Source organism: Athene noctua, chromosome 19 (genome assembly GCF_965140245.1).
Source record: "Athene noctua chromosome 19, bAthNoc1.hap1.1, whole genome shotgun sequence".
Lineage (NCBI taxonomy): Eukaryota > Metazoa > Chordata > Aves > Strigiformes > Strigidae > Athene > Athene noctua.
Genome location: NC_134055.1, coordinates 4,088,099 through 4,109,315, shown reverse-complemented (window position 1 = coordinate 4,109,315; position 21,217 = coordinate 4,088,099). Strand labels below are relative to the sequence as shown.

Below are 21,217 nucleotides of genomic sequence, written 5' to 3'. Positions count from 1 at the left end.
GAAGAATGTTTTTAATATTAGTTTTTATTACCTTAGAAATAAATACATTATGGCAAGACAAAGATGTATGCAAATCCAGATGTGTTAGAAATAGCAGCAGTTAGACAAAGCATAATGTGTCATTTACCATGCAGAGGGTATCAGTATTATGTATAGGAGGTGAAGTACTGGTAGAAGAAAGTGCTTTATCTTGTATTTAATGAGAAATGGAGTTGCATTTAATGTCCTTGATTTTTTTTTTTTTTTTTTATGTCGTCTTTTGAGGGGTTGTGAGTGATGCTCAATTTTCCAGCTAGTCTACAGAGAAGGGAAGGAGGAAAGCCCCGGTTTATATTGGAACTTTCAAAATTTATGGCTAGAAATAAAATCGCTTGGAAACTTCCACTAGAGGGAGTGTTTGAATGCGCTATATGTGTGGGGATTGATATCTTTGAGGGTATTTGAGTTTCTCCCTCAGGTTTTGGTCTGAGGGAGGGAGAATGTGGGGTAGGTCAGGTGGCATCTGCAATCCCCCTCGGCTTGGATGACACCACGTTGAGTATCGGTGCACCAGACCCAATAAGTTGTACCTTGTTTCTCTGGGAGGATGAGGGCAAGGACAGGAACAGAGAGGTGGAGAGGAGCACCAACCTCTGTGGGGCTGCCTCCTGCTTTCTGTGCAGCTTGATTCAGGGACAGACCAAAACAGTTGGGTGTGTTTATTCATGCAGTGAAGCCATCACCTCAGGAAGTGTTGTTGATGTCACTGAGACCTTCGTCCCTGGACACAGACCTCCTGGCTCAGAGGAGGAGCAGGTTAGGGGGATTTGTAAAACCTTAGCTGGGGAGATTAAATTCACATGTCTCTCTAAGCAAGGTTTTGCTCTCCAGGGCCCTCTTGTGAGTGGCTTTTGCTCTGTGAGGATCAAAGAATTCATCCAATTTCTCATTCAAGCTGTAAGCCAAGCCTGATACACATCAGCTTCATTATATAATATTAGGTGATTCAGGTTGTAAATGGCTTGTAATGCCAGCGGAGACATGAAAGTTCCCTTGTGCAGCAATAGAGGCCGTGCGGTGCTATCAAGCATTCTGCTCAGGAAATGTGCACTTAGGCATGGTTGTACCCACTTCCTAAGCAGCTACAAATCAATAGCTGCCAAGCACATGCTGAAATGGAGGGGAAACCATGGGGTTTAAGACTACGTATGCGAGGGAAGGGAGGAGAGGATTTCCAGTCTTGCACAAACTTGCTCTTGTTTTATACTTGCTGCTTTCCGTACCACAGCGATTGAGTTTTATGATTTAGAAGAACTAAAAAAAAAAAGCTCTGGAAACACACCTGTTGGTCATGGGGTTTGATTTGCCCTGTCCAGTTCTCTTCTTGTCCTGCAGTCAAGGGCTGTGCTGTAGATTTGCCTTTGTCTCATGTCCATACAGACCTAAAACGGCTTCCTGCAATCAGTGGTTCTCCAGGATAAATAAGAAAATTGTGCCATGTTTAGGGTTTTTTAGGAAAGCAAACCAGAACTATTCTGACGGATGCTTCTTGACCTTCTCTTTCCCAAGGGCTATATGTTGTGGGGAGTTGCTAACGCCACTTTTTGTTTTGTTCTTCCCCCTCCTTGTTTCAGAAAGTTTGCACCAAGTGTGGAATAGAAACCTGTGGAGCCCAGAAACGTCCTCTTTGGTTGTGCAAGATCTGCAGTGAACAGAGAGAGGTAAAACACAGCTGTGGAGAGATGGGGCTCGGCAGCATGCGCCTACCTGCCCCAAGTCTGTGCTGAGTGTGCATGGGCTCTTCCCTGTGGCTGGGCACTTGGAGGGGAGCTTGGGATGGGGTTTGGGAGGCTTGGCTGGAGGCCAGACAGGCTCAGTGAATACACACAGTGGAGACAGCTTTGGTTTGTGAGGGGATGGAGGGTAAGAAACACACCAGACCCTGCAGCCTGTATGGCTTTGTGGAATTTTTCTAGTTATGGTAGTAAAGAGGCTATTGCGTTCTGCTGCCATGGTCTTTTTCTCCTAGCTCAGTGGCAAATAAACTTGGCTAACACTGGTTCTGTAATACAGCTGGAGAGATCTAGAGCATAGCTGCAATATTTGTCCCTCTAAAAATAACTAGGATTGCAGCTTTTAAGTCTGTTTTCCTCCCTGCCTGCAAAATCCTGTAACTTGCCAGTGTGTGAGACTTCTAATGCAGGTCTCTAAATTTTTATATCCTTCATCCTTAACTTTACACTGCAAGAAGTAATGGCCTGCCTCAATTCTTGTCTGCCAGCCAGCACTGCCAACATCAGGGCTCTCTGCTCTACAGTGAAGTGAAGTCAGTGAATTTGTTCTGTGATTACAGAAGGATTTTCACTTGTTCCCATCAGTTTATTTTGGGCTTTTGCTTGTGGTCCTTGGACATCAATTCAGTGCAGCTATTTCTGACCACTGCAACCAACTGTGAAACCTGGGTGCTCTGCTAAATCGATTTTTTTGAAGTGTAATGAGAGCATTTGTGCAGGTGTTTGAGATGCTGAAGTTTTTTTATACTAGTTGTGGAAACTCAGTGTTGCTTCGGTTTTACATAGGAGGGGATTGTTTGTGTGGGAGCACTTGCAAAGTTCATCTTCAGATAAGATGAGGGAGTACATGGACACTGCCACCCTTTACCTTATGAGCAGCAGTGTGGGGGTGAGCAGGGCAGGCAGAGAGCATTCCAGCTCCTTGGATGTTGCTGATAATTTGATACACTGAAGCATCCAGATGTTTTGAATTCCAAATGAAGGTCCCAAAAGGGAGAGTGAGGCAGGTCAAGATATTTTCTGTGTTCTGCAGGGAGATGGGTATGGGACTAAAATTGACTTTATTTCTTTTATTCTGTTCTTTCTGTATTTTTCTCTCATCCCACACTGTATAATTTTTCTTATTTCTTATAAAAACAATGAGGAGCTGTGGTCACTGGACAGAATAATATTAACCTGTCCAGTAAGTGTTACATGTGGCCAGTGTACTAGGGTACAGTAACCTTCAGAGCTCACTGTCTCCGTGAAACCTGAGATACGGCCAAAGTGCTTCCCTAATGAAAATGGATGGAACTTTCCCCTCTTAGACTAACTAAAAAATAGCCTCATCTTACCTCCCAGCTCTAAGCTTCATCTTTATTTTTTTGATTCTCTTAAAGGTCGGTTCAGGTCTGTCTCCTTCCTTGTTTGCAGTAGTGCTGGTGCTCTGGCCAGGAGAAGGTTGGAAAGGTCACAGTGTGGACACGCAGTCAGGCATCAAGTCATACATTCCCTCTGTCTTCCCACAAGCTCTGCTTTTATTTTGGGGGAAGGCAGGGAAGCATTGAGAATTAGAAGCCTTGAGTCATGTCAGCCAGGGCAAGGAAGTTGAGGCAATATCGGAATAAATGCCTGGAAAGTGGCTTTGATAGGTCTTCCCTAAGAGTCTGTGTGAGGAAGAGTCTCTTGGGCCTCAGGCTGGTGGCTGGTACTAGTGCAGTTCCTGAAGCAGGTTCAGGTGTCACGGTATTACAAGACATGCACTAAATTACCAGTTTTTTTCATGGGCTCATGTTCATGACCAGTTCCTTGTTGTCTTCTGTTTCTGTGGTCTGGATCTGTCTTGTATTGCCATCTGCTCTGGACCAAACCCATTTGGCCATGCTCTTTCTTGAAGGTTATATATGCTATCAGTGAGTGCAGATGGATGTTTGGGATCAGATATCCTCTTTTCTAACCTCTGAATCCCCTGCATGGTGAGTAAGTATCAGCCCCGTTTTATTTCCTGGGATCCAGGCTGGGAGCTTCAGGAATGCACTGAAGCACTTTGGGTTGTGTGATGCTGTAGCAAACCAGTATCACCCTTCTTCTCTCCCCTTCTGAATGCACAGTGTGGCTGATCAAGGTTCAAGCCCCTGCCAGCGAAACACATGCTTGAAGTAGGCTTATCCCAGGCCACTGAGCTCTGGCAACACCTCCCAACTTGTCAGGCCCCTAAACCTGGCCAGCTCTAGTGGGCGAGTGTCTGATGCTGGTCCAGAGTGCCCCCCCAGCGGGAGTGATGAGGTGGTGTGTTTCCAAGCGAGGTGATTCCCTCCACATCAGCACTTTGATCGCCATCTAGTTTTCTGAACCACTGCTCAAGCTATTCGGGCATGATATTTGTGAAGCTCTGAACTCTGTTACTGGGAGACTGTCAGGCACTGAAGTGAGAAAGGGAGGTCATTTGGAAACCTGGATGGACTAAGTGATGTTGGCTAGAGTTAAGAAGTGTCACCGGGCTGGGACAAGAGGCTAGGACTAAAATTGTCCCCTTTAGCCTCTGCCATGCACTGAGTGAGCACAGGAGTCTTGTGGCCCAGCAGGATCTCAAGCCAGATGGTCGGTTGGACATTCACACATACTAGCTAACGGCTACAGGGTGTGGCATTGATCATACATGCTAAAGCTTTCATCTCCCCATCTTCCTTGTTATTATTTATCCCTGTAGGCTTGATTTAAGCTAGCATAAGTTTAGTGACATGTGGTAGTCATCTCCCCCTTTTGCTGTGTGGACAGAATCTGTGCTGGCTTCAGTTATGATTAAATTGTCCATAAGCCTGGGTCAAAATGAAGACCAAAGTAACAAGCTATTGTTTACATCAGTCTTTCAGCTGGAGTTGAATGCTTGATGCCCATAGAGCCCTTTGGGAATCCCAGCCTCAGCCATTCAAAAGTGTTCTTTGCTGCTTTCTGTTTCCTTGAAAACCTCCACTGGGAAGGCTGTGCTGCATAGCAATGAGGAACAAGTTGCTCTGACACTGTCTTATTTCTGGAGAGTGGAGGTGATTAATGGATTCTGCCTGCGTCCCAATCATCCAGAAGCAAACCAGTGCGTTTGGCAGCACTCGAGCTGCCGAGTGTGACGTGTGCATGTGGGGTGAGGGTCTCTGAGCTGCCAGAGAGGCACCGGGAGGAACATTCTGTGTTCTGGCATGGCTGGGATTTGACAGAGCCTGCGTGTTCCTCTGGCAAAGGGAACATCCCCAAGGAGCAACAGATACTCCTGCATCTGAAGTGCATCTCTTCCTCCTGAAATAAGATAGACCTCATCTGCTTTAGGCCAGAACTGGCCTCAAGGAGATACCACTTGTTCCAGCTGTTTGCAGAAGTGTCTATTGAAAACCCCTTTTTCTTATTCCAGGATCCTGTGGATGTTTTCCTTTGCAATGTCTTCTGAGGGCAGTGGAATTAAAGCGGCAGTGGATCATGTTTTATCGTTCCTGCAAGCAGGGGTAGAGGCAAGTTCAGTCAAGCTCACGTTCACTTTGGAGGGCAAGAATCTCCCTCCCTTCTTCCCTCCTCCATGTGCTGCATTGCCTTTCTTGGCTTTGCATCTTGCATTGCCTTTCTGGAGACTGAGTGTGGAGGGCTGATGCTCCTTGGGGCAGTCCTGTTTCTGCATGTGTATGAACTCCCATGGCATGATCAGGGACGCTGATCCCCGATTGCACAGGTCTGCAGTGAGCCTGTTCGCTGACTTGGCAGCGAAGAGCAGTGACGCACCCACGGCCATGAGAGTGCAGGGCAGAAAGGGAGCAAGTCGTCCAGCAAAATGGGCTTATTGCAGTGACTGTCAGAGGAGCAAAACTGCCTGGGAGGAGCTGTGATGGGCCTGTGTACAGCTGGAATGATTCTCTGCTGCCAGGCCTCTGGCAGAGCACGTGAGCCTAATAAGAGCTGGGGCAGCAATGCCCATGTTAAATTAGTCACATGTGGCTGAAGTCGGCCTGTCACCTCCTGGCCTGAAGGGCAAATGGGACCTGGAGTGTTTGTCAAATCCCTGCCCAGCCGTTTACCTCTCTGCACAGCCTTGTTTTGACTGTTATCACCAGGTTCTGCAAAGCACCTTCCTGAACTACCACTTTTTTTTTTTTTTTAATATCCATAATTAGCGATGCTATCATCGTAATTAAAATCCTCTTGGAAGCGTTCACGCACATTTACATTTGAATTGACACATCCAAAATTGTAGTGATAATGAAAACAGTTTAAGTAGGGTGGGGGGAGATAGCTTTTTTTAAACCCCATTGAATATGAAAGAGAGTGTCAGCTATCAGGGACCTGTTAAAGTTTTAATTTGCCCCCTCTGCTACACTTTCCCTTTAATTTCTTCTCCTTCACTAAACGGCATTTTCATGGCTGGCTGCATTTCTTGGTTTATCACAATAAACCATACAGAGGAAGAAGATTACTGTGCTGGAGGAACAGAGTTGTCTCCTCCTCTTTTGCCCCCAGGGCTTCCCTTTTCACATATACACTCATACAATTTTGAACATTAAAACCCCACATAGCCCAGGGTTATTCCTGCTGGCATGATGATTTCTTGGTGAGATAACCATACTGATGGAGGGGAGTGTTTATTTTGGGTGACTCTGGATTGAATCAAAGTGATGTGCACCTGTTTGCAATTCAGAGAACTCATCAATAGCCCGCCATATTATTTTTGGGGGGGTGGTAGCAAGTGATTAGACTCAAAATAGTGTCCTCTAGAAGAGAGCCACAGGCAAAAAAAGAGGCCTGATTGAGAGGGGAATGATAAATTGCTGAAGGCTGGCAGCCATCGCAGCTTGAGAAACGTTGGGGTCAGAGGTGGGATAGATTCTGCTATTCCGGAAACAAAGCTCCGAATAGCAATTTTACTGCCTTTTAATTTTCTTCATCCTCAAGTACTGAATGTGGGAGTTGACAACAGATTGCTGTAAATAATGTAATTGGAAATCTCTGTGTTATGGAAAAGCAGATGAATGCAAATAACGAAGCTGAAGAGCGCTTGCTCTTTCTCCCTGCCAGTGGTTTGCAGCGTGCCAGAGCCGTGGTGGAGAGCTGGGACAAAGTGAGTGTGTGGGCATGTGCTGCGTGAGGGCAATGGCAATGACGTCCTCCCAGGGTGGTTGCGTTTGCAGGTGCCTTTCTCTTCATTCAGCATTGTAGCCCACGAGAACCTGCTCCCCCGCCTTTTGGCTGCTGGGGGATTGAGCCAGTAACACTGGTGTCAGCATGGGAAGCTGAAGGTAACTGTTCCCCTCTCGCACAGCCCGGCCCAGGCTGCTCTGAAGGAAAGGGGCTGCAGAATGAGAACAGCTACTGCGTGGTGAGAAATAGGTGGTAGAGCAAAGTGTGGTTTTGCAGCAAAGATCCTTCCTAAGCATCTCTGTTTAGGGGACGTGTGGCTTGGTGAGCAAACTCGGGGGGGGGGGGGGGGCTGCAAGCGTTTGTTATGATTGCTTCAGCTGTGATCCATCTCTTCATCGGCAAGTCTTAATGTTTTCTCCGTTTAGGAGTTGTTTTAGCATTTGTATATTCATAGAAGGAGAAAGAGGAGGGAGAAGTTTGAGCAGTAACATGCATTTCACCAGGGTTTCTCCGCTGGGCCCCGTTTACAGGCTGCACTTGAACGTGCTAGATAAAAATACACATCTGCTTCTGACTGTCTCATCCTGTAGCTATAATGACTGCTTGATGCAACTTTAATAGGAATATTGTCAGGGTTATAAAAGGCATTGAGCTCTCTGGACTTGTCATGGCCATGGCTGTTAATTTGGTTTGAAGTAATAAAAATGGAGTCTGTTGCTAAAGTAGCTCTCCTTCCCTGTGTTCTCCCCCACTTTGCTTTAGGGTAGTTTAGGTGTCAGGGGAGGCAGAAGGACAGGAGCCTGAAGGAAGTCAGTATTTAGCATGGATTTTTTTTGTGTTTGGCTGGGCCAGTTTGAGTACAGTGGGCTGGGGACAGCTGCAGCTGGCGAACCGTGGTGTGGTAGCTCTGTCCTGAGCCACATGCTGGGCCACCCCATCCTGATCTGGTGTAATGCAGATACAGATCTTTACTCCTCTCTGTCAAGCACTCAGAGCAAGGGATGATCAATGTTACTTTACTTAAAATTGGGTTGTTGCAAGAGGCTGAAAGGGCTGGCTGTCCCTCTTGGTGATGAAACTCCAGTTTAGGCTGCCATGGGGGCCCCATTTCACCTTACGTGCCAAAAGGACTGGTGGGACCAAAACTCCTCCTTGAAAAGAGCAAACTCCTACTAATAAAGAGTAGTTTTATTCTTGAAGTCCTGTTATAGATTTATTAATTTAAAATCAAGCAAGAACTTTGCTGTCAGGCCACTCTTGCGATCAATGAAACTACCATCAATAGCAGTCAGCAACATCGATTTGTTTTGATGCATGGATGCTAAAACTGACCTGTGTGCCCATGTGCAGAACAGAACGTGAGCTGCGGTCGTTTCAAATGGGGCGTGCTGCTAACCTGGGGGGAGCAGAGGTACTAAATTATTATAGGGGAGAACATCTTGCTGCAGCTATTTTAGAGCTGATCTCAAATCAATTTCAGTGCTGCTGTAATGAGACCAAACTCTATTAGAAGCACCAATTCAAAGTGAATATGTATGCATAGACTCACTTTTGTACTGGTATTACTACATCAGAGCTGGATGTATTAAATCGTTAACACTTTCTGTAACTGGACTGGCTTTGGGGTAGTGAGAAACCTGGGGGTGACCAGCCTTTTCTTACAGCAATCCTTGCTGTGTCTGATTGGTTTTATGGTGTGCCTAAATTGTAGTTCGCCTGAAGATAATAGGTCTCTTCAGTGCTTCAAATTAAATTACAGATGTTGCAAGGTCTGTTCAGAGAATGACTGTAAGAAAAGGTTGCTTCCTCCCCGGCAGTTTGTGCAGGGAAGCTACTTGTGGCCCAGCTACCCAGTGTGCAGAAGGGGCTGACCTGCCCTCCCCAAGCCATGGTGCTGCTCAGGGCGCAGACCCCCTGGCCTGCCCACCGTGTCCTGCCTGTGCTGCTGCTCCCAAGGCCTCCTGCTTTCCTGAGACAGGGGAGACCAGGGCTTGCCCAGCCTGCAGCTCCTCCATTGCGTGTGATTACCTGAGTTACAGTGGGCTAAGCTCCAGGTAGAGATGTCTGTCCCAGATTGAAAAAGTACCTTGCGTTTCCCGATTCTTGGTTTTGCAGGGATAGCGGAGCACGTTCTTCCAGTGTCTCTGTGCTGCGCTGACGTGTGCTGTTGTACAAGCTGTACCAAATGCTGCAGAGTCCCAGCATGCTAGCAGAGGGGACGGAACGTGCCCTGTCAGCTTGTGTCTCGGCTGGCTGGGTCACTATTTTTGCTGTTTGCCTGCTGGTGAAAGAGCTGGTAAAGTGTCCTGCCTGCCAAGGGCCCCTCTGTAGGAGAACTTGCAGTCATTTCTCATTTGGAGAACTTGCTTCCCAGCTTTTCACGTGGATGAGACTCACCATCCTGCTGGTCTGTTACCCAGCAGGAAAACACTGGTGTAACTGCAGGGTGCTCTCACCTCCCGGTTTCTAGATCCTTCTGTGGTGCACATGAGCGTGTGTCTTGCACTCCTACAGTAGCTGACGTGTGTGATGGGTCACAGCGATGCTGTGCTTTCTTCTGCTGGGTACTCTTCTTTCAAAAAGCAAACTGCCAGGTTCCTCTCTGAAGTCAGATCATCTTCACTTGGCTTTCAAGACCCCGAACACGGATTTTAGCTCTCTGTTGATGGCTCTGGACGAGGAACCAGACAACCTGCTGAGCAATCTCCTCCCATCAGTGAAATGGTGACAGTGATGTCCTGCTTTTTGTGCCTGCGTAAGAACTTCTCATGAGTGCCAGGTGTTGTCACTGTCCTCTGCTTTGATTAAGCCCTAAATGCAAATTGCAAATGTGTTGCTGAAATTAGGGTTATCGGCATTTGCACCTGTTGTCATTATGGTGATACTATATGCAAAATGCTTTGGGAACTTGGAGTAGAAACACTGATTATCTCCTTCACTCTGAACGGAAATGCAGATTTTCTGTGCCCCCCACCCCCCACATGAAACTGAAAATTATATTCTTACTATATTAACTTATTTTTGCACTGGCTGTCTCATTAGCTCATTAGTAGACTGCTGGAAGGCACAAAAGAATTAGGTTTTTAGAGGCTATTTCTCCTTCTCTGAGCTGCCATCCTTTTCCTTTCTTCTGGCTCACAACAGGCTTTATATTAAATATACTTAATAAAGCTCCTTCATCATAAGCTGCATTAAAACTGAATTGTAGAGCAGAGAGTGTTCTTACAGGAGATATTGCAGTTTAGCGCTCGCAGTCTGTTTCCTGCTGCAGATTCAGGTTATTTGAGTGTGGTTCTTCCCGTTCTGGGGTTTTCAGGCACGCTTGTTAAATGATCTGGCTTAGCCTGAATTGCTCTGTGGAATGAACATCGAGGTTGTGCCGTTTGGTACAGCATGGGGCAGCGTTTCTGCTGTCCTGGCATTGCCGCCTGCACCCTCAGCTTCTCTCTCAGAAGTAAAGTGACCCAGGCTGAGGGACCTGGCCCAGGAGGAGACTTGCTGCCCCTCCAGCCAGGGCAAGACTTGTTTTACTCTAAGCAGAGCATGTGCCTGGGGCTGTTGCCACCCATGGCACGTGCCTGCTCTCTCCAGGAAGCTTTTTCTTTCTGTGGATTCCCAATGGGAAAGCAACAGATGCAGAAGCTGAACTGCCTGCTGCTTAGTGCAGGCCAGGGAACTTCATCCCAATATCCTTGTAGTAAGCCTGGGAACACGTGTTTGACTCAAGCACAGCATCAGAGAAACATCTAGTCCTGACCTGGAGAATATAAGAAGCTCTGTGGTTTGCACGATCACCCTCTGTTCCTCCTCAAATCTGTGCCTCTTGCTCATTCAAATTTGTGATTTTTTAAATTTTTTTTTTTTTTAAGTGGTGGAAGAAGAACCGAGGTGAAGCTGGCCTGACAAGGCATGGGGAGGAATTTGGGATGCTGTGGTAGCTGCAGAGTGAAGGGGAACTGCTGGTCTCTGGGCTGGAAGGCTTGCCCCTGTTGTGTTTGAGTGACATCAAGGTAGCTCAGAGGCAGGAGCTGGGCTGAGCTTGGTGGGGAGCCTGTTTAGTGCTGGCTGTGCTCTCATCCTATAAAAACCCAGGCTTAAGGTGGTGTGTGTCTGTCTCTAACAGGTCTGGAAGAGGTCTGGTGCATGGTTCTACAAAGGGCTGCCCAAGTACATCACACCTTTGAAGAGCAGCAGCAAACCCAGCGAGCTGCACTCGCAGCCTTGGCAAAGCGAGCCAGCCGTGCCGGAGGCAGAGAGCGTCGGGACCAGCCGATCCTTCACCTGGGCCAGGGGAAAAGGTTGGTTGTCTGCTGTATGCCCAGGAGGCAGGTGGGGACAAGGACCTGGCTCCTACTGCTGATAGCAGGATTCAGCTAACAGGGGAGGCTCTCTGTTAGAGGTGAGGGATGGCTGTGGGGATGAATTCCGGTGCAGGCCACCGGAGACAAGACCACAGACAATCAGTAGGATTGGAAGTCGAGCCCAAACTTTATTAGCAAGTCCTTATATATTCTTGTGCATTCTAAAAATAGCAGCAAGCCCTTATATACTTGTTGCTACCTTGCGTTACTCTTGTGCATGCTTATTTCAAAAAACAGCTCCCCTTGGTACTTTCCACAAACATTGCTACCTGCACGCAGCCAGTAGATAAGTTCCTGCTTTTGTAATTCCAAAGAGTCCCTTCTTTATCAGTTTCTTCCTTAACAAGCACATTCTTTTCTTCTGGCCTTCTTGCTTTTAGACGTCGTTAATCTTCTGACCCGAATGCTGATTGTACTTTTGCATTGTCAGTGTGTGCGGAAAGTTCAGCAACCCACATACGCACCCACAGATGGCCCACAAGATGTGGTGTGTTTCCTATGTGGGCAGTGTTGGGTTTTTTTATGCTATGGTATGTTTTTCAGATTTCACTGTTACTTATGTGCACATTGGTGGCCCAAACTAGCTACAGTCCTTCTGAACTCCCTGTCCTTCAGTCCCCCCTTGCTTTCCTCTCTGTTCCTTGCAGCCACTGGTGTTTTGCTGGGGCTGCCAAGGGAGGGATGAGCCGTGAAGCAGACACCTGTCTGCAGTCGCAGCCCAAGGGGCTCCTCCCGCTGCACTACGTAGGATGGTGCTGCTGCTGAACGTTGTTGTGCAGCCAAGGCTGACAAAAGGCCGGTCTTACTTCCTCCATGGGGCTGCTTGCTCCTGCTGCTCTGCAGAGCCCCACTGAGCAGATGCCTCAGGTCACTTTGAGCTGGGTCAGAAATGACACCACCAGCATCTCCCTGGGGTCTTCCTGGGGCCTGGAGCAAGTGGGCAGAGATCCTGTTCTCCAGTCAGTGAGCAGGAGCAAGCTGTGTCCTTTTGTGCCTCAGCCCCTGAGCAGCTGTGGCATCACCCTCAGTTCTGCGTGTGATGTCAGCCTCTTCTGGGTGTTATGTCACCCTGTTCTGGGTGTAACGTGACCCTGCGACGTCACCCTGTTCTGGGCGCGACGTCACCCTGTTCTTTGAGGTAGACCTTGATTGAAGTAGAGCATTGTATCGCATGTGGCATCTTGGATTGCTACTGCATCAGTTCCCATTTACAGCACTGCCTTGTAGGGTTTCCCCCCCCCCTCCCCTTCCATCTGCCCACCCCATTCTTGCTCGTGTGCTCACTTCAGCGCTGTGCCCGGAGCCAGCTGGGGGGAAACAGCAGCTTGGCACTGAGGAGCTGAGCGCTCAGGGACATTAGCACAGCGATGGATGGATGCTGCAGAATTAAAGCTGCTGCCAGTCTGCTTTGATTTCTCTTCATTTCTTTTTGGTGTGGATTAGAAGAACTGTTTGGTCTCTCTCTCCTTCTGTCTTTTGCTATTAGATCCCTTCAATTGGAGAAGACCTCTTCAGTGTACGAGCAGCATACACTCTTCCACATCAAGATAAATCTTATCAGCAGTGCAGGGGGAAATAACCTTTTCATAAAGAGGGCTCAGGAGAGTCTGGTTTACAAACTCTTTTCAGGCCCCAGCTAGGAAAGCACTCCCAGACCTACTGTAACTTTTCCAATTAAAGACAAATTAGATCAAAATAGATGGTTGTACTTCCCTCCAGGAGACGTTTGGAAGGAGTTGTCTTAGTAAATGAACCAATTGATGAGGTATTTTCTGTTCACATGATACAGAAAGCATTACAAGTCAAAGGTGTTAGGCCCAGACCTGGCCTGCTTTTTAGTTCAGCTTTTTAGTTGAGTTTTGTTTTGGGAGAAGGCTTCCCCCTAAATACTGGCAGGAGCAGCAAAGGAGCAGGTGGAGGACAGCAAAGTGGCCTTTGGTAAGCTTTGATGTGGGTGGTGAGCTGCCTTTCTCCATGTGCTCTGATTTTTGGCTGGCTGTTGTTTTACGGGTTGGATAATACTAATTTATGGTTTTATTTTCTGGTGCTTTCTTTATTTATTGCCCTTCTTTGTTAGGCCACCTGTCCTCTGGACAGCTTTCAATGGGCACTGTGGGCTGTAATTCATTCCTGAAACTCGGAACTTGTACATCTCACCCCTCCGTTTAACTCTTTTTTCACCTGTCAGTTGCTGGCACTTCTGCTGCTTGTCATCTGAAACCTCTGAATGTGCAGGGCAGTGCCTTCCCCTGTGGAGATGATGTAGCTGTGATATTGCTGGTGTGAATCTGCAGCTGGACTGAGCTTTACAAAGCCATGGCTGACAAGGCAGCCTGCCTTACCTCTTCCTGGCCGATGACATTTGTCAGCTCACACCTCGTACGCCCTCATTTGAACACATCCTTTCGGCAGGGAGTAAAGCCCTGTTGCTTGTTTGGCAGGATGTTCTCAGGAATGAGCTCTGGCATTTAACGTGCCTGACTCTGACAGGCTGCTTTCCCTGGGGTTTCCCTTATCTTGGCCAGCCATCTCTAACCCCACCGCTCCCCTCCCGAGGTGCTGAAGGAGCTGTCTCTCTGCTATTAATGGGATTCAAGTCAGGTGGGACCAGCGCAGGCACAGCCATGTCCTGGCACAGCCCCCGGAGAGCCTGGAAGAGAGGAGCCACGGTTGTCCTTTCAACATCCTCTGTGCCAGGACCTGCCTTTCTGCAGGGATGGGACGAACTCAAATGTCCCTTTTTCCTCCTAAGAAGGAAGGGAATCAGTGCCAGGCCCTGGGTACTGGCTGCTCCTGTTGCAGGAGAGTGGGATGGCAGTTGGGACCAAGGGACCACAGGAACATGCTTCTTGGAATAATAGCCAAACCCACCAGGAAGAAGTTTTATTTTTACACACCCATTATTTCTCTTGCTCTCGCTGACACTGGGATTTGCTGTTGCCTTTAGTTTTTCTGTAATAAACAAGCAGTTGCCATGGGAACCCTGCTATTAGTTAAGGCACAAATGTATTGTCGTGAGGAGAATAGCAGTAATATTTCTTGTGTTGGGGAACAGCTCTGCTCCATGTGGTGGAATGTGGGTGGGTTCCTGCACTGGGTCAGGCAGGATGGGGCCATCAGGGGGTGGGGAGCAATAAGCAGCAGGGCTTTCCTTCTTTCACACTCTGAGTTCTGCAGAAAAAAAATGTAAAGCATCTGGGTGGAAAAAAGAAGAGTGATCCCTGAGCTATTGCACTGTTTGGCGTGAGGGCTGCCTGCTGCTCTGCTCGGTCTCTGGTGGTTTCTCCTGTTGCAATGTGCTCTAGTCCTGTTGCCAAGCAATGCGACGTGCTGGGCTCAGCGCTGTCGGAGGCGCAGGAGCCGCGGCCGGGCAGGGGGATGCAGAGGGTTCGTCTGGTTTCTGTGTGCTGGAGGCCAAATCCCGGAGTGATGGAGCAGAGAGGAACATGCTGAGGCAGGTCACCGAGGGGGTCATCCAACTTCTTTACAAGTCAGGGCAGTGCCAACGCTGCACGTGTGCTGCTTCTGAAAGGGAGAGCGGTTGGGGCCAGTCCCCTCCTCCTGCTTGGAGATGTCGCTGCAACTGTGGGCAATGCTGGGTGAGATCTAGCATAGGAGCTGCACTTAGTGAGACACTTGGGTTGTAATAAAACTCTTAATCTCCCACCCACAGTGACCAGGAGCTGTCGGCCTCCCCGCTCCCCGGAGGTGGTGTTTGCAGAGGCTGATGACACGGTGCTGCAGGGGAGGTGTGTGCTCAAGGGCTCATGCTCAGCCTGCTCATCCAGCACGCCGTGGCTGTGCTGGGTGCGTGCAGATGTCCAGAGCTGTTGCTGCAGGGTGCCCTTGTGTGCCCATGTGCTTTTTCTGTATTTTTGGCAACTGCAAGAAGTGCCAGGCTTTGTGTGTACAGGGATTGAGCTCTGCCCTGCGATGGGCAGCAGAAACGTGGCTGGCACTTCCCATTGCAGGTGTGCCCGTGCCAAATGCATGTGTTTAATATTAGAGCTCAACTCCAGCCAAGTGCTCCTTTCCCCTTGGCCTCTGCAGAGCCTCCCCACATCCTCTGCTGCTGGGTTAGGTGCATCCCGGCAGCCCCTCATCATTCTCTGTGGCTTTCTGTGCCACGGGGCTCTGGTTTGGAGGTTGAACTATGTGGTGAAGGGATCGTGGGCTCTGGCGGCAGCTGTAAAGACTCAGGCTCTCCATGAGTGACCCATTCCCTGTGGGAATACTGCTTTTCTTGCAAGTTTTATCTCGGCATATTTTTTTTATGAGCTTTTTTTCCGTCAGCTGGAGATGGAGAGGGATAAATCTGTTACGTTCTCTGAAAGTACAGCTGTCCAACGACTCTTATTGATATATCAGCAACTGCTGGAACACCAGATTTACGACTTCTGGGCTCTGGAAAGTGCCAGCAGAAGGTCTGGGAGCTTTGGGAGAAAAATTACCTTAAAGGGAAACATTGGCACAGTGGGTAAAATATACTCTTATTGGCAGCAGAGGAAATGAGAGCAGACAGGGCTGCTCCTGTGGTGCGAGTGCCTTTCGTGTCATTAATATTTTCCTCCTCTTGTGCTGGTCCTCTCTGAACTGCTGAATGGCAGAAGGGAAGGCAGCTAAAGTCACCTCCACTGATTCACTGGGGTATTCTCCAAATAAATCCTGGCTTCCAACATTTTTAAAGGATTCATGGAGGAAGGAGCTGTCCTGAAGCGATGATTTTTATGAATCCAGGAGGCCAAAAAAGGATGATGACCAAGTGGGACAGCAGTGCATTTTCTGAGGGAATTGAGCAACAGGACCATCAGAATCATTCTCACAGCTGAGATTTGGATTTTATAGCAAACAAATACATACTGGTATGTATGGGTTGTTGTTAACAATATTTATATGTAGTCCCCCACCTCTCCCAGGGTGTTTTGGGGAAGTAGGGAAGCTGTCTTTAAGACAGCAAAGCCCAAAGCCAAACCTTTGCTTTGAGGACTCTCAGCCAGAAGCACAGACCCCCTGCTCGTAACGAGGCTTCACTCAGCTCCACAGCCCCTTTCCCTGCAGCTGAGAGGTCCCATTTCTGCTGGTGCCAGGAGGTCCCAAAGGCTGCAGGCGCAGGAGGAGCCGGTTCCCCAGGGAAGGCTGTGCAGGCAGCGAGGAGGGGGCCTGGCAGCCTACCCTGCACAGCTCTTCCTGGCAGCACAGGCAGGCAACTTCAATAACACTTTGCAATAATGCCAGCAGCCAGCTTTAATATCCTCAGAGATGTTAACTCCAGAAGAGTGCTATTTTAGGTATTAATAAATTTATTCTTTTTTAATATTCTGTGTAGTACAGATTGATGCCTGAATACGGGAGCATCTACAGAGGTCCCCTGGGGGAAATATTTGACAGCATGTGCTCACCTGTGCAAGGGGAGGGATACCCATCCTCCTGCCCTGGGCAGTGTTGAAGGGTTTGTAGCTCTGTGAGCTGTGTATAGTGAATTTTAGGGCTGATACAGAGAGGTGAACTGACAGCTCTCTCTGCTACCCCACGATTGTCACTTTGTACCTCTGCACCCACGTCCCTCCTGCGCCCAGCAACACTGTGAGGTTGGGTGTTATGAGTAACACGGCGCAGGGTGAAGTGGTTTATTCAGTAGCAGAATGGGGAATTCATATTGTGAATATAAGCTTATAATATAAAGAAATAGTTGGGGGCTCCCCACAGTAGAGGCTGTAGGTTGCAGTGTTGCCTACTCTGTCCCACATGAGCCACTATTCTGCTTTCTACCAGGAATTGTGACCCACTGTGTAAAATGGCTTCTGAGCTGCCTGGAGAGCTGGTATCTGCCTTGGTCAGACAGAGAAATGCTGTAGGTACAATCCCTCAAAGAAAAGACAGTTTTCCTGTTACCTTCCTCCTCAGCCCCATCATTTCTGTTCTGAGATAAGGCCATTACAAAAGCCCAGGAGTTGGAAAAACACCTTTCTCATTTTACCCACAGCAGCTGGCAGTCGAATTACCTTTTACACTGGTTTAAGCAGGAGAGGTGTTTGCATAATTGCATGGAAAAGTGAAAGCAACCTGCCAGTTTTGGAAGTTGTGTCTGGCAAAATGAGGCTCCTTCAGCTCTTGTGGAAACTATGGAGCAGTAAGATTAGGACGAGGATTTGGGTGGGGGGAAGGAGAGGGGAAAAAAAAGCAGCCTTGAAATGGGGCAACAGTCTCCCTGAGGAAGGGGAGCGACCCTTGTGTATTAAGCCTTGGGGTCAGAGGAGTAATGCAGTTCTGGGCAGTGTGCTGATAGGGATGAGTGCTGACTGGACGATGAGCAAATAAGGCTGGTTCTTTGTGTAATTGCTACTTGATGTGGTCAGTATTTATCTGGTGTTTTCCTCATAGAACCTGGAGCTCCCACAGAGGCTCTGCTGCACTTGAAATGCGGCTTGGAGGAAGCCAGCCCCTCTCTCCACTTCACTCAAACGTGGACGCTCTTACAGTGCAGCCTGGACCCCTCCACATGCAGCAGAGCAGGAACCAGCCTCATGCCCAGCCCTTAGCCTGTCACTCCTGCATGGGAGACAGCAACCTTCAGGAGGAGGGGGCTTGCTGATGTCCTGGCGTGGGGGTTAGCAGGAGCAGAGCCCTGTTCCCCCACCACAGGGCTCTTGGCTTTGCAGCAGGGGGCTTTGAGCATTAAAGCAGTGGTGCAGTCTCCATGGTCCCAGTCAGGTTTAGGAGAGAAGCACTGGTGGTGCGTGCATCTGCTTCAGGTGCTGGCCCCGCTGGAGAGTGTACGGTGGAGTTATAAATCATCTGTAAAAAGTAAAAGCACATCATGTTTGAGAGGAACAGTGAACAGCTGTGGGGGAACTGCAGGTAGGGCTCCTTTTGGAGAGGGAGAATGTGATCGGCGAGTCAGCATTTGTTCATGTTTTATTTGGATCCATCTGGCACCCTCTTTGGTAAGTGTTATGAACATTGTGAGTAACTGTCTCTCTCCTCCCCTCAATCTTTTCTGCAGTGGTTTCTAGCGACAGTGAGAGTGACTCGGAGTTCAGTTCCTCCAGCCTGGATGACAAGCCATTACCCCCGGGGTCAAAAGGCTCACAAGGCAGAAAGCACCGAGCAGGACTGGGTGAGGAGTTGCTGTTCCTTGTGGCTGGAGGGTGGGAAGTGTAAAGTGCTTGAATGTTTGGCTCTTGGTACTGTGGGTTCTGGCTCAGCCACTTACCTGCCCTACGCTGGTGCAGCCCACTGGCTGTAGCTGTGCCAGGCGAGGGTCTGATCCTTTCTCACTGGAATAGTATCAGTGGGTCACTCCACTGCCTGCAGCCTTTTGGGGTCTGCCCTTGCAGTTGGGAGCTGCTCCTGGCCGCCTGGCAGCATGTCTTCATCCAGCTCCTCACTCCTGACTTTGTGGTGCTGGAATTGCTGGTGCCACTTTAGGAGCAGAGCAAGGAACTGGGTTTTGACCCTGCTCCTGAGGGTGCCCGGCTGGGAGCGGGGAGGCTGCTGCTCTTCTAAGACCTGGCCCAGCATCTGCACCCACTTCTCCCTCCCACAGCAGCATCTCTCTGTTGTATCCCTGCAGCACCCATCGGGGAACCCAGCCAGGCCACGAGCAGGGTGCTGGGGAGCACCCACTCCCCTACCCTCTCGGGGAGCCGCAGCAGCCTGGGCAGCGAGCCGGGGGCTGCCCTCAGCGCCACGGAGAGCTGCCAGAGCGACCAGCCGGCGGACGGGTGTGACAGCGATGTGGGCAGCAGAGTCCCTGGTAAGCTGAACCTCCTCTCTGGGCAGATCCATGCTTTTGGGGCTGACTCGAAGCACAGCTTTCTCAGAGGCACACCTGGCAAAGCTGCGGCCCAGGATTACCTTTCCTTGCTGCTTTCCTCACGGCAGATGCTGTCACAGCATTACAGCTTGCTCCTTTCCTCTTCCATGCAGAATCTATGCTGCAACATGAGTAATTGTCTGGGGTGGGAGCTGTCTACACCCACCTCCAAGAGCAGCCGTAGCTTGGGTCTGCCCCTCTGCAAAGGCCCAGGGCCTCCTGTCTGCCCTGCAGAGGCAGCAGAACAGATTGAGCTTTTACTGAAGCAAAGCAGAAGTCCAGCAGCTTTATGAGACTGAATAAAAATTTTCCTGATGTTAGATGGCTCTTAAAGCCAAGCATGGCTCTTCCCAGAACTCTGCAGTGGAAAAAAAAAAAAATAAAAAGACGCTTTTTCCCCCTCAACAACCTTGGAACAATTAAGTGACTGAGAGCAGAGGCTGCTATCGCATCTGATCTGGAGCAGCTGAAAGAGATGCAAATGTGTTCTCTCTGCAGTTCCCGCTAATCTATTCAATAACCCCTTAAGTTATCATTTAGTGCCGCTCCCTCCTGAGCATTCCTGCCACCCTGTGAACTGCCACTCCTTTTGTTCCTGAGCCTGGTTTGTGCTGTGCATGTTGAGGCATAAATTGGATTAGAGAGCTCAGGTTTATCCTTTGGTGTAACATGGAGTCATAGTCCCCCTCCCCACACTTCCCACTAGAAATAGCCGGCATAAAATTGTTTCTCTGCTCTTCCTTCTCTCCCCAAGTTTCAGAGATTTGCAGTTTTCTTGAATTTCAGTTTTTGCAAAGCAAATCAGATGAGTGCTACATCGGCTCTGTCTGTCCTCTCTCTGGATTATAGTACTGCCCCGGCCTGGGCGGTTTATTTTAAGCCCCTGTTGGCTGTGGCGTTAGAGACAGCTGATCCCTGTTGTGTGTGGGCTCTGCTGCCTGCCGGAGTGGAGCATCAGGTTGTCCTGCGGCATCGAAGCGGGTGGTGGTGGTGGTGGATACCAGGTGTGGCCCCTTGGGTGCTGCTTCCGCTGGTGCTGCGTGGCCATGCTGAAGTCTGGATGGATGCACACCTGGACAGACGGCGTGTTTGTACAGCACTTAGCATTTTGGAGCTTTCCTGCCAGCTGTTTGAACTAACTGCTGCCTGGTCATTACTCTGCAAACAAGATCTCAGAGGCAAAAAATGCCTTTTTCCTGCTAAAAACCCTCTGTGCAAAGCTTGGCACAAGGGGTCAGCGCTTTCCAGTGCGATCTCTCCTTGCTAGGCAGGGGAGAGCTATAAACGACAGGCAGCGTGGGGATATATTTAAAAAACCCAAAACTGTAGCAATCTCATGAGCCCAGTTAAAATAGTCCCTGAGATGCAGAGAGGATCCTGCTAAGGAGGTTAAGACAGGTTGCCTGACTAGAGAGTATCTGTAAAGATCTTTATTATGTCTGGGGTCATTTGGTTCCCAGTCTTTCTGCAGAAGGGGCTGTTTTCAGACGTGGTGCTTGCAGCAGCAGGTGCCTTGGTGGAAGGGCTCCACGGCCAGGGGAGGGAGGCAGGGGGGTGGCAGCGAGCGTTTCTGCTGGCAGGGGAATGAAGCTGATGGTGGGCACAGCCTTGGGAACTGATGGAGGGTGGCAGCGGGCAGAGTTCTTTGTGTTGTGTCATCTCAGGGAACTAGCCACCATCCTCCTGAGCTGCTATGGGCTCACAGGGAGTTGGGTGACACTATGGCTGTGGCTCTGCGGCCGCAGGAGGCGGCTGGACGGGCTACAGAGAGGCTGGCCTGTCTTTGAGCCTACGCCTTTCCACAGTGTGGGTGCTGGCCAGGGCTAGTGTGGCGGTGTTAGAGACTACCAAAGGTCTCTGCAAAGAGGCCAAGCTGGAACCTGAGCACGTTGTGGGAGGCACATGAAGTGGCCACGTTGTGTTTGCCATGGGTGTATGCTCTGTCCCACAGTGTGGGTGATCTTCAGCACTTCAAGGTGGGGAGGAGAGAGGGAAGTTGTTTTCCTTCCAATGTGTTTGGGATGTAGGCTTGCCTCCGTGCAGCGAGTGAGCAGCAGGGGTAAGCACAGTTGGCATTCGTTTACTCTGAGAGCACTTAAAGTGCCCAGCTGGAGAGATGCTGTCCCGATGTGATCTGTGCAGTGAACTATTGGCAATCACGATCCATTACATAT

The 21,217-nt window shown here is 49.3% G+C and overlaps 1 protein-coding gene across 2 annotated transcripts in view; it reads left to right on the top strand.

Annotated features, from left to right (window-relative positions):
- The window catches only part of RPH3AL (rabphilin 3A like (without C2 domains)), a 40,275-nt gene that overhangs the window by 13,993 nt on the left and 5,065 nt on the right, over positions 1 to 21,217 (top strand). Inside the window, exons 5-8 of one of the 2 annotated variants that reach the window (XM_074923135.1) lie at positions 1,614 to 1,700; positions 10,990 to 11,164; positions 18,231 to 18,344; positions 18,801 to 18,983. In XM_074923135.1, the coding sequence (XP_074779236.1) occupies positions 1,614 to 1,700; positions 10,990 to 11,164; positions 18,231 to 18,344; positions 18,801 to 18,983 (559 nt within the window). Of the gene's footprint in view, positions 1 to 1,613; positions 1,701 to 10,989; positions 11,165 to 18,230; positions 18,345 to 18,800; positions 19,666 to 21,217 lie in introns of those variants that run through there. The other variant, XM_074923134.1, reaches the window with a different exon arrangement.